General features: G+C 53.2%; 1 protein-coding gene across 5 annotated transcripts in view; it reads right to left on the reverse strand.

Moving 5' to 3' along the window:
- OTOF (otoferlin) overlaps positions 1-13208 on the reverse strand; it is a 197530-nt gene that overhangs the window by 42898 nt on the left and 141424 nt on the right. For all 5 annotated transcript variants that reach the window (XM_037893746.2, XM_043542016.1, XM_037893743.2 and 2 more), the window contains exons 7-15: positions 12099-12225; positions 11703-11757; positions 8890-9021; positions 7310-7372; positions 6590-6674; positions 4300-4459; positions 1571-1757; positions 1081-1267; positions 221-444 (exon numbers count right to left, since the gene is read on the reverse strand). In XM_037893746.2, the coding sequence (XP_037749674.1) occupies positions 221-444; positions 1081-1267; positions 1571-1757; positions 4300-4459; positions 6590-6674; positions 7310-7372; positions 8890-9021; positions 11703-11757; positions 12099-12225 (1220 nt within the window). The remainder of the gene's footprint in view (positions 1-220; positions 445-1080; positions 1268-1570; positions 1758-4299; positions 4460-6589; positions 6675-7309; positions 7373-8889; positions 9022-11702; positions 11758-12098; positions 12226-13208) is intronic.

Genomic DNA, 13208 nt, shown 5'->3' on the forward strand with positions numbered 1-13208 from the left:
GTGACCTGTTTCTAACAGAACAGATGTCTCCAGATCCCAGAAACCGCGCTCTGGCTGGGACTAACTTTCCCTGTTGGTGGCCATCCTGACTGCCCCTGCCCCATGCTCGCTGCACTGAGAGACAAGGGATGAACAGGCCTCGGAGGGGTGAAGCAACCTGACCGTCAACTCGCAAGACGTGGCACGGGAGCTGGCTAGGGAAATGGCGGGGTTGACTCACGTCAGCGACCGGCGTGGCCTGCTCCACTTGCACCTCTGTGGAGCTGGTGATCTCCGGGTTGCTGGTGTCCAGGATCTCCACGGCAAGGCTGAGGAGCAGCCGGGCGCGGAAGGAGACGCCCTCGCCCAGGCCCTCGTTCAGGTCCTGGTGCTCATCCATCAGGGTGTAGTTCCGGGTGGAGCCATACATGTTCACCCAGGCTGGGCCGAAGGTGGGCAGGAAGCCTGCAGCAGAGAGAACATGCCTGGTGAATGGGGCGAGGGCAGTGCAAACACCAGGACATGGCCTCACCTGAGTGGCGTGGGCATGGAGGACTGTGTGAATGTGCACAATTGCACCGGTGCGTGCCTTCTCGGGTGCCCAGACGTGTGTGTGTGAGCACAGGCTGCCGGTGCACAAATACCACTGCCTATCATCACGCTGACCAGTATCACCTCACCGTTTCCTTGTGCTCCCCCACCTGTCTGTCTCTGTCTGCCATCTCTCATCTTACACGTAGCTGGGTAGTTCTTTGGGGCAGGGTGGACTTTTTGTTCTGTGTTTGTACAGTGCCTAGCACTGATTGGGGTTCACAGGTGCTACGGTAATACAAATAACAACAACCAGGTGGGAGTGTATCAGATTTGCACCTGCCTGTGGCAGAGCTTGTGGAAGTGACTAGTGGGCTTTGGGGCCCAGCTGGAGATGTCTTACAAGGGCCTGATTTGCAGAAGATGGGTGCGCAGCACTTTCTGAAGCGAAGCCTCTCAGGCCGGGCACCCAGGCTCACTAATCTGTAGGCTGAAGGGGGAGGTAAGTGGGGCCTATGCCGTCATGTCGGCCTTTTCCAGCGGGGTGGAGGATCAGCCCCCGGGCTTTACCTTTGTCCCCTTCGTTGGAGATCTTGCGCAGGTCAATGAAGTGGGTGCCGATGGCCATGTCGTTGACCTTGTCCGAGTCCCGGATCTGGACCTTGAGCCGCTTGCACAGAGGGGGGAACATCTCCGTGAAGATGATCTGCTCGTTCCACAGGGGCTCATAGCTGCTCTTCTGCACTGACGTTTTCCCCTGCCGGACGGGAAGAGCGGGAGCAGGATCGTGGAGTGGCCTAGGCTAATGACCACCAGGCTGTCTTCACCTGTTGCCCCTGCTGGTGGTAACCAACGGACCATGCACTGAGCCAGCGATTCTCTCCTCCCAGCATATGCAATGGGACCTTCCCGCGACTGGTGGCTATCGCAAAGCGCTCAACAAAATTGTTCATGTTGTTTGGACACAACAGAGAAACGTGGCAAACAGGAAAGCTTTGCCCAATGATTGCCTTTCCCAGGGCATCTCCCAGTGCCACGGCTCAGCAAATAACCTGCTTACCTTCTGCCCTGCAAACAGCACCTGGACGTAGGGGTCCACCAGATCCTTGTTCTCTCCGATGAGTGCCTTCTTCACGTTGGCCATGAGGCTGGTGTTCATGCGGGGCAGCCCCTCCGCGCGGTAGATCTTGATGTAGAAACGGGCCCACTGCCGCTCTGGCGGGATGCCATCTGGAAGAAGCAGGTTCCTGCAACGTGGACACAGACAGACAGGGCTGGAGGGGGTCACTGGGCCCAAGGGGAGGAGTTGGCTAGTCGCGCTGTGGCTGAGGGACCGACTCTGGGGAGGCGAGACTTTCAGAAGTGGGCACAGCTTCCCCTTCACGCTCTGCGTCTCCCTTCGGCACTGAAGAAGAACATAGATGAGTGACCACGTCTGGAGCCAAGTTGGCTTCATTGCTACATCTCTGCCAACTCTCCCGATTCAGCATGGAGACTGGCCGTTTTACGGAGGACTCCCCATGGATCTGGCCTTGCAATGCATGTGACCACTGGGCTGGATCTCATGAACAGGTTCTCATCCATATGGTCTCTGGTCTTGCTATTTATTTCCACCCTGAGATCTGTCCAGGGATAAGTCGCTCAGATAGGTGGTGTCCTGAATGGGCAACGAGCGGAACGCCACTGCCAGTGTGGGACCGCCCCCGCCAGTGTGGGAACGCCCCCACCCGTGCGACCTCCCACGCACCATGCAGAGGACGCCATTTTGCTCAACCAAATGGCGTCTTCCATGTAGTGCGACCATCACGCTGAGCGGAGGATGCCAATGGAATCCTCTGTGTGGCAAAAGTGCCAGAATGCCGCTCCGGCCCCACGACCACACTATGTTGTCTGGGGCAAGGTGGGGGTAACTTCCTGGCTACATCAGTGGACAGCACAACCTTCTGGCTAAAAATGGGCCAGATTGCACCCTCAGTCACCCACCTGCAACCTCAGGGATGTCAGATGGGGCCAGAATAAAGCCTGGGGTGGTTGCAGCAAATGGCGTGGGACATCCCTTCTAGCCTGGTTGCCGGGGATGCTGTATAACCAGGGGGATGCTAGGTAACCCGACAGGGACCTGAGGTTTGGCTTTAAAGGCCCCAGGCACCTCGAGCCACTTCATTCGTCTATCACTGTGGGGGTGAACTAAGTTTTGAACCTCATGGACTTTTCTCCTGAGTATTTTGTAGGGATTTTCAATGCTCTGCATCAACACCTCTGCAGGCTTCCCACCCCTGTGTCCCCCACAGACCCAGGCCAGCAAGGAGAGTGGCAGGACAACTTCCCTGCAGTGCTCTGACAATGAGTTTAAGTAGGGTCTGAATGAACTCTCCCCTGACGGCTAATTCTGGAGGGAGAGAGACTTTAGGAGCAAACTGTATTTACATGAACACACCTACTCTGCCTGCGTATCCAGCAGACAGAAGCTGCGTAGCTCCAAGTGATTGGCTTTGGCTGGTGTTGGGTTACAAATCCCTTTAGTACTGAGTGCAGGGATAGTGAAACGTTGTTATCTTCCTGGTATGACTAAAGGGCAGCAGAACTGCGCTGAGCTTGTCCCGACTGAGGGGTCACCCTCAGCTGAAAGGAACTTACTAAGCCAGGGGCTCGAATGCCAGACCCCTGTGAAAGTAAGAGGGGTGGGAACAGGTGTTTCAGAGAGGATGTGGGGATTCCCCCCCTAAACGTCCTTGGGCTGGTTTAAGCTGTTTCTACCCACTGTTAAAAAATAAAGCTAAATAGGCTTCCTTGGGAGCCTTTTGTTATGTTAAAGTGCTCAAATGGGAGCGGGCGTCGCTGGCGATGGGGCAGTGTTTCTGCCCAGTCTGCACAGAGCTGATAATCGCTAAGAGACGGGATGTGCAGAGGTCACAGCAGAGGGGCAGGTGGCAGTAGAAGGTGACTGACAGTCGGACAGTGAATGAGCAGCTGGCGAGGTGGCCAGGCTCTCACCCATATGCACCTCTGAGCCCCGGCTGCTCACTGGCCAAGGACAACCACTGTGAGTGGGGTGTGGTGAGGGGGGCACAGTAAAGGAACTATTGGCTGTAAAACTCAAGAACATGGGGTGGAAGGCCCGGCCCCACGCATTCTGCGGGGGGGGGGGAGGGGGCGCGTCCTGCTCACAGTTTTATGTTTATGAATCCCGCTTGCGGCATTTTCCCTAATTAATGTCGGGTGACTTCTCTCCTTTCATTCAAAGTTTCTTTTCTACACTCAGACTCTGTGCTTGCAAGTGGGGAAGTATTGCCTCTCAGGTGCCCAGGGGTGGTGTGTAAATTTCCCAGGTCACTGGGTGGGGGCTCAAGCCGGTTCTGTGCTGTATTGTTGAAAAGGAACCCCTAGATATTGAACCCAGCCGTAGTTGCTGCTGGCTCCACCTGGCAGAAGCTACAGCAACCCCCTTTTCTAGAGGAGAAGACAGCCTCCCTGGCCCATACAGTCCTTGGCATCTTTGCTGAGGCTGCCAACAACGTGGCCTGCTGGAGCAGTGGTTTAACAATGCAGGCACTAGGCCGAGACCTCTCAAAAGTGTTTTGCCAACAGACGCCAACTTGGCTGTCAGTCATGACCGCCCTGGGCTGGACTGGAGACCTGGCAGTTGAAGACCTGTTACAAATCACTGAAACCCATCAATCTACCCCACATGGATCTGTGGCACAAGGATGGTCCCTGAGCTGTGAGAGACGGCTAACGTTTGGAGGTGGCTAATTCCAGAGTGGTGAACCCAGTTCCATGCTGCCTCACCCCTCGATGTCATCCTCGTCTGTCTCGTTGGCTTTGTGCGGTGTCTTTATGTTGTCCCCTTTCCCCACCACAGCGATGTCACACTTCAGGTACCCTTTCAAGCCGGCCGTGATGTCCTCGGGATCGGACAGGGTGGCCCATTTGTGGTAGAACTGATGCTCTGGAAGCCAGGAGGCAGGGAAAGTCAGTCACCAAAAGAAAGTTCAGGGGTTATTTATGGAGTAGGAAACTGTCTGACCCTTTCCTGCATCCTCCATGTGGGAGTGCATGTCTCAGCTCCCATGAGTGAGAGGAATACAGATGGCACTCCATGCCTTTTATGCTCAAAATCTTTCTCAAAGGGGAAAATCCCAGTGATGTAGCCTGTAAAATACTAGCTGCCTGTTATCTGAAGCTCTCCTGAGCCCACCCCAAATGCCTATATATTTTGAAAACTATATCAGGGTTTTGTGTAGTGCCCATAGCTTCTCAGTGGAGGCGAAACCCATAGGTAAACTGCAGAGTGACCTTATCAACTGCATTTTTCACACCCTTTTGATTGTTTCACCTGCACTCTGCCTACCAATTCAGCTCAGCCAGGACAACTACTAACACGCCAAAGCGGCTGTCAGTTTTTTAAAAAAAAATCAATCTGCCACAAACAGGTTTCCCTCTTACCCCACCCCAAATGTGACATTTCTCCCCAGTTTCGCATCGGCAATGGTGCCGGATGGGTGAGATTCAGTCCTGGACAAGAGGCAGGGTGGTGGTCCACTATCTTGTAAAGGGCAGCAGTGCCAGAGCAGAGTGAAAGGGCCATGGCCTTAAAGTCCCTATAAGCGTGGAGCCTTTTCCAATGGGATACAACCTTTGGCATATTGTGATATTTTGCACCTTAAAAATTGCACCATTATTCTGTATAGAAAAAAAAAGTAATTTTAGGCCCTTTTAGAGGTTTCTTAAATGTGTTAGCTATGACTTATCTCCTTCCAAGGCAAGCCCACTGTGAACCATGGGTCTAGATAAGCCCTGGGATCCAGGGCCCACTTGATGTCAACTGGCAGAAGGCATAAGGGGTGCGTAGGGGTTTATAGGGATCCCCTGGATCTGATGTCTACATAATAATGGGCCAAAGGGTGGAATGTGAGGTCTCCACCAACAGCCAGAGCTACGCTAGTCATCAGGGAACGTATGTAAAGATCCTATTTAATCGGTTAAGTATCTGTACTGAAAACTATGTTCTTAAGGTAGGTGAGTTAAGGCAGGTCAGCTGAAGGTGACAAACAGGTTCTGTTCAGGCAGGGTTAGGAGACACTTCTCCCTCCTTGGCTGACCATTGTGTATGCTGTATCTTACGACAAGACTCTTTCATACAGAGCCATCAGCTTATCAAGACAGCGGAGACAAGAGATCTCAAAGCTTACAGGAAGGAAGACACAACAGGAGAATTACAGAATTAGTCAGGTATATCAGGAGAATTACAAGGGGACACATGGCTTCCTTCCCCTAGGAGATAAGCTGAGAGCGTAAAAAGGGATCACAGCCAACCTGGCAGAAAAACAGCGGGAGAAAGATTTTGAGTGATCTAAACGTCCTTAGAGAATCAAAGAATCATAGAACTGGAAGGGACCTTGAGAGGTCATCTAGTCCAGTCCCCTGCATTCAAGGCAGGACTAAGTATTATAGAGAAGACGGTGTCTTGTTAGTTAAGTCTAGACTCTAGAAGGTGTATTATGATTTTGGTTTAGATGTAACCAATTGTTTCCAATACTTCTACCTACTTGCGATTATTTGAATCTCTGTTCTTTGTTAAATAAACTTATGCTTGTTTTCACAATAAACATCGCTAAGCCCTGTATGCAGTGCTGTTGTAGCCATGGCAGTCCCAGGATATCAGAGACATGGTATATAGCCCCAAGAAGCATCACCACCCTGCCTTGCCAGCTGGAGGGATGGGCCAAATGAGTCCCAATAGTAACATTTCTTGTTGCGTGTATGCAAACACACTGAAGGGAGAATGCAGACGGGCGGACATTTCCTTGACAGGCCTATCAATCAGCTTCTTCGCTCACTGACGTGGCATAAACCAAACACACCGTGGGATGGGAATGGCCCGAAGGTTTTGTCGGCACATCACTTGTGAGCATGGCAGCCATTCCAAACAAGCGCTGATAAAACCTTAAGCCCCCACCCCCTTCTCTCCATTTCAACTGACTCACAGAGAGGCCAACCCTTCTGTTAACAAAGTGGGGTTTGAGCACAGACTTTTCCCCAGGCATGAACCACCCCCGCCCAAGCCACTGCTACGTACCAGGGTGCGTGTAAACGGTCCCAACATCCATTTTGAAGGAGCCCACCAAGGTCCCACTGCGCAAGAGGTTCTTAGAGTGGATGACCTTTCGATCAACAAAGGCACAAGCAAGTCAGTACGCACTGAGCTACTGCACCGCCCCCAAGCCCAGCCATGCGGGGAGTGGGGCAGCAGGTCCCAGAGTGCGGATTCAGCCTCCCAGATCTGGAAATGTCATGAACGAGATGGGTGCAGGGGGGAGGGTTCTCTTAGTCTCCCTTGAGCATGGGCCCACACACGGCGAAACCTGGCATCTCTGCCGAGGACCTGAATGGCAGGAGGAAGCTGGGGATCAGCACGGAGGTGCGTTAGCAGAGCGGCATGTGACCGGACTGGAAGAGCAGGATGGGGCTCAGGTGAATGGGCTGGGCGCGAGGTGCTGAGACTGGAATTGCAGCATGTGCTCTAGTCTACAAGCGAGCCCTGCGTGGGCGTACCCAGGCCTGGAATAACGGAGGGCCCTGGACTAGCAGAGGGGGCTGTGGGCCAGGAGAGAGGGGCATCGGCAAAGCTCTTGCTCAGGGAAGCTTGCACAGTGGCTGACAGCGGCATCCCCCAGCTCCTTCCCTCACTTTCCACCCGCAAACGCCACCGGCAGGTGAAACGGGCTCTTTCCACCCATACTCTGACAGGGCAGCAAAGGGGCCGCACGCACGCGCGCACCCGCTCAAGCACGCTTACCGACAGTCTGATGACTTTATCGAACATGACGTCCGGGGGCACGTGGAAATCAAAGACGAAGTACTGCAAAGGAAAGGGAAGCCGTAAGGGAGGGGGAACAAAGGGGCGTGCCTTTCAGAGGGAACATCAAAATGGCTACCAACGACCAGCCCTCATTACCAGAGACAACCATCGCATGGGACTGGATCCGGGCAACAGAACTTGCTGAGGAGGTGGGGTGGGGGGGAGAAGGAAGATCCAAATCACCTTAGAAAATGACAGCGTTTGTGGTCAAATGGAATGGAAAATATGATCCGCTATGAAAACTGGGTCAATGGGACAAGGGTCAGTAAATTCAACATAGATCAAGCAAACAGACGCTTTCTCTCGTTGTAAAAGCACTCAGAGGCATTGGCTGCTTTCCCTGGGTTTTCGCTCATCCTAGTCGCGCAGGTGCTGTAGGGGCAGCTCGGATCTGGTTCTGAATTCCATCCCCCTGACCCTGTCAGGAAGCAGAACCAGTCTCAGGGTGACCTAACGAGCACAGGTGGCCTGCACAAGGCTGCCTGATGGGGTGGAAGAGTCAACAGACCGGCTGCTCAAAGCATTTGCCCCTGGCTTCGATAGCGCTTCGGCCTGCTTGTTTCCACCCTTTCCTTGCTCCAGTTCTGGAGCTGGCCGTAAGGCCCCCAGGGGTCTAGAACCCAGGGCTGCAGAGCCACCAGGCAAGCACCAGCTCCAGGCCATCACCCAGAGACAGCTGCAATTAGCTCGCGCTCCACTGCCCACAGACCACAGGAAGTCCTGCCTCAACGGTTGTGATAGGCAGCAGCCTCCTGGCTCCTGATTGGCTCCCTGCCCTATATAAACCCAAGGGGCGGTCCAAGATGTGTCCACACAACAGTGTGGATCTCTGTAGATGCCAGGATCAGTCCTACTCCTGAACTGGCTTCAGGCTTGATTTGAACTTTGCCTCCTGACCCGGACCCTGAAACCTGACTTGAACTCTGACCCTTGGTGTTGACCCTGGCCTGGAACCTGACCGCAAACTCCTGCGCTACCCCTCAGGTTTGACCCTGCTCTGACCTTTGGTCCTGACTGCCCTTGATAGGATCCTGAGCCTAGGCTCTGATTCCTGGCTATCGACTCCTGCTCCAACCACTGGCGTGACTGCCCATGTCCCGGGCACTCACAGACCCATCCCGAACACAAGGACACGTATGTTGAGAGCGGACAGACCCTGGGTCAGGCGCTGCCTCATTCACAAGGCCACTTTCTGTAGTGCTGGTGTGCTTCGAAGAGCCAGCGTTCTGCTGGAACGTGGGGCAGGTCCCACGGTCTCTCCTGCCCCAGGCAGCTAGTCCCACCAGGCCCGTGGAGCAGTACCGGAGCAGCTTTTAATCCCAAGTATTTGGCACGTTAGTCAGCAAGGCAGCAGTTCTCCAAGTCCAGTGCAATACTCTGAGGCGTCCTGTGACTATCAATCCTACCTTTATCTTCCGCTAACCCTGACCCGAGAAGTCGAACACCCAGCTCAGTCTAGTCTCTACATCTGCCTACAGGTGTGTGTCAGAGCCAGGTCTGGGGAGAGGCCAGCTCACCTCATTGTAGTAGGGGCAGTTGGTTGACTCCTTCATGGATGTGTATTTCTTCTCTTCCCCCACCTCCACGCACACCACGGGGTCCATGTTCAGCCCCACCAGCTGCCGGGCCTCGATGACTGTGATGCTCACCTGGGGAGGGGAGATAGGGACACCCACCCTTGTGAGAACCGGGTTCATCGCTTCTCCGCTGTATCCGCCGGCCTGCATTCGTCTGCCGACGTGAGATCAGTGCTGGTGGGGAGGTGCCAGAGCGACAGCCCGAGACCCCAGGCAGGGTCAGCTTCCCTACCCCAATGCTGCTGATGTCCTCACGCCCTGGCCTGGAGTGGACGTGAGCTTATTTAGGCCAGAGCCTGTCCTCTGAGGCTTGGGTCATGAAGTTGCTCTCATTTCGCTAATGGAGTGAAGTTAAACCGATTTAGTTCGGCCAGTGCAGCTTTGCATGTGGACACTCTCCACTGGTTCACACCTGGGTCACACTGGTTTAGGGGTCCCCACATAGTTGCACCAGCTGACCTATGTCAGTTCACACCGTTAGTGAAACTGATACTACATCTGTGCGTAGACAAGCCCTGAGACTCCCAGCTGACAACGATGGTGGCTGGGTCTGTATGAAATGGCCACCCACCCAGCAAGAACTGGACTGAGACCACCTCTGCACCCCACCTAATTAGCAGCCTCCCTGATTAACAATTTCTCCTCCCCACCCCCGTCCTATCTGTCATATTCTGACTGTTACCTGCATCTTTCAGAAGCACCGTATCAGACCGATGAAGTGAGCTGTAGCTCACGAAAGCTTATGCTCAAATAAATTTGTTAGTCTCTAAGGTGCCACAAGTACTCCGTTTCAGACTGTGGTTCTCAAATGTAATTGATTTCCTACAATTTTTAGGCGTTCAGCAAAAGCCAGTTTGTTATGGAAAATGGATCTACCGAGGGTTAACAAACAAGCCCCATGTGCCCCCGACTGTGTTTTGTCATTGCCAGTTCTTCTACACCTCAGAGCTGAGCCATTCCAGACTAAGTCACGTCTCCACACCCTCGTGATCTTCTCCATTCCAGACTAAGCCATGTCTCTACACTCTCGTGATCTTCTCCATTACAGACTAAGCCATGTCTCTACACTCTCGTGATCTTCTCCATTACAGACTAAGCCATGTCTCTACACTCTCGTGATCTTCTCCATTCCAGACTACGCCACGTCTCCCTTGCTCTTGCAGGACTACAGTGATCTCCCAGCTGGCCTGCCCGCTCTTTCCATCTCTTGCTCGTGACTGGTTCAGAATTTACCAGCAGGCTGCATTTCCCCTGTACCCCATGACACTTCCATTACGCCATTAATGACTGAGCTACACTGGCTCCCCATTAGCCTCACAATTCGGTTGAGTTTATAGTCAAAGCTCTTCAGTTTAGTTCAGTTTTAAATCTCCAATGTATTTGCCTAATTTCATTTGGGCTGCTGCTCCCGCGTGGGACTGGCCATCCACTGGCGATGCGTTCCTGGGACGTGCTCCCATTTGGTGGAATGTTCAACAAGTCCACCTGTGGCCGAGCGAGTCGCTCGTGTCCCTTTCTCCTGACCAGCTGTGATCTAGATGTTTTAGGGCTCTCTAGGCAGCTGCCTGGTATTTGCAAAGGGCCATGAATACAATCCAGCCAATCAATAATTACAACATCTGCTCAAAACAGGAATGGTTGCGGGCATGCGGAGTGAGAGCAGTCAACAGCCAGACTTCCCCAGGACTCCCTGGCATGAGCTACCCTCCCCAGGCTGTTTCAGAAGGGTCATTCAGAATGACCAGACCCCTGGGTGGGTAGCTGAAGTGCTGCAGTCCATACATGGCTAGCCGGGCATTGCCGCCCTCTACCCGAAACATGGGGAAGATGGAAACATAGGCTCATGTAGATGTCAGCCCTTTTCTGGCACAGGTCTGCTCCTTTAATTCAGTGGATGCTAGAGGCCTGGGATTCTGAAGGCTGATGGTCCCAAGGGTGAATTCTTGATGGTCCCAATCCTGTGCTTGCTACGGTCAATACATCAGCTCGAGAAATAGCCACAGTGACAAGCTCTGGTCTTTAGCCCAGCAGCAGGTCATAAGATGTGGCTTGGTGACTCTTTCTGATCAGGAAGAACTAAATAAAGTTTCCGTGGCCGCGCACCCAAGCTTTAATTTAATGTTCCGTAGCCCTAAAGGCATCTCCTTGGAGCTATCTGTAACAGACAGCCACCTGCTTCAGAGGTCTCCATGTCAGACCCTAGCCGTGTGCCCCTGTTGGTAAGTTATGTCCTGTCCTTTCAGCCCAGGGCGTCTCCCAGCGGGTCGGGACAAACAGAAACGAAGATACACGCTGTAAATACATGGAACCCTGGGCATCGCCCGTTTCTGTCCTGTGCCGCCCACCCCACAGCCTGGCCTGCTAGCCGCTTGGTTGGGGTGGGGCGGGGCGCGCAGCTCGGCTCACCAGGCAGGGCTGGGCCATTGCCCTTCCCCCTAAGCAAAGGCCCCTCTCCCAGGCTGCCCGAATGAGTCTTCTCTTCCCTTCTGGAAAATGTCTGGCCTGCACATCCTCAGCCTTGCCTTAGCCGCTGGCCTGCACCGTTTTCGAGCCCGTTACAATAAACTTCCCAACGGGCCTGAGAGCAGTGAGGCAGACGGCTGAGTTTGGAGGTTCCCCCAAATGTTTGCAGGGAGCCTCTTCCTCCCCCTCCCTCTTTTAATCTCCCCAGCAGGGCATTCTGCTCCCCCCGCCAGCCTCTAGCCCCAGGAGCATGTGGAGGATAGGCAAGGGGTCACAGCAGCCCCACTTACTTGGTAATCCATTGGCCGGCCAGCACTGGGCTCCATTTTAATGTCAGGCTTTGACCTTGGAAGGGGAGGAGAAAAATCAATGTTCATAAAACAAAGAGATGAACAGCGTATTCTGGCTGCTGCAAATGAGGAGACCTTGACAAAATATTTGCAAAGCTATTGAGCCTCTTCCCGCCTCTCTCTCTCTGGATCTAAGTGATAGGAAACCTCCCCTGCCCTGAGTTTTGCCTTCTGCAGGTGGCAAGATCTCAGGCAAGTCTTTAAAGAGCCATCGCGGTAACAACCCTGGCTCATCACCGCCCCCCTCCCCCCCGAACGCAGGCGGAGTGTGCATCTGGACTGTGGGCCGGGTGATGTCACTTCCTGTCTCGTATTGGCTCAAATTCCCTCCCTCACCTCTTATTCGACACGTCGGTGGTAACGGCTGTGACCGAAGCCAGAGAAATGGTGTCTAGGTCGAGGCCTCCTCCGAGCCGCATGGCTTTCCGGTCCAGGTCTCCTGCCTCCAGAATGGCAGGTTCATCTGATGGATGCACACAAACACAGACCAAAGAATGACTTTCCCTCGTGCCCGTGTCTCCCCTATATAATAGCACGTTAAATACCCAACGGCTCAGCGAAGGCCAGTCAGTGACTCCGAGTCATCCAACCCCAGAATGCAAAGGCAAGGGTCCCAGCATCAAAGTACAGGCAAGAGTTTTCAAACCAAGGGAGAGGAGGCAGGCTTTCGTGCTGCATATAATTAACCTGTGAAATTTACAGCTATAGGATGTTATGGAGGCAAATATCTTAGGAGGATTAAAAAACACAAAGGATCAGAGACATTGAAATTAGCATAATACCTGAAGTTACACTGGCCAGGAGAAGAGTTAGAAAGCTAGCAAATCTCATAATTCAGGACTTGGTGGGTCAAGAAGAATTTCCCCCTATGGTTCAGTGTTACTCAGCTAGATGGATGATGGGTGTGGGTGGGTCCCATGCTCTGCCCTAAAGCACCTGGCATTGGCCACAGCTAGAGAAAACATACCAGACTTCATGGACTGCTGATGTGGCCCAGAGTGGCATAAAGAGGGATACAGGCGGTTCCTATATATATAAGGTGAGATGCTGAACCAGATGGACTGTTCCTCTGTTTGGATTTGGCAGAAAGTGGAATACCAGACTAGATCATAGATATTGGACATGGGGGAATCATAGAATCATAGAAGATTAAGGTTGAAAGAGACCTCAGGAGGTCATCCAGTCCAACCCCCTGCTCAAAGCAGATCCAACACCAACTAAATCATCCCAGCCAGGGCTTTGTCAAGATGGGCCTTAAAAACCTTTAAGGATGGAGATTCTACCACCTCCCGAGGTAACCCGTTCCAGTGCTTCACCACCCTCCTAGTCAAATAGTTTTCCCTAATTTCCAACCTAGACCTCCCACACTGCAACTTGAGACCATTACTTCTTGTTCTGTCATCTGCCACCACTGAGAACAGCCGAGCTCCATCTTCTTTGGAACCC

This window comes from Chelonia mydas, chromosome 3, assembly GCF_015237465.2.
Source record: "Chelonia mydas isolate rCheMyd1 chromosome 3, rCheMyd1.pri.v2, whole genome shotgun sequence".
NCBI classification, from domain to species: domain Eukaryota; kingdom Metazoa; phylum Chordata; order Testudines; family Cheloniidae; genus Chelonia; species Chelonia mydas.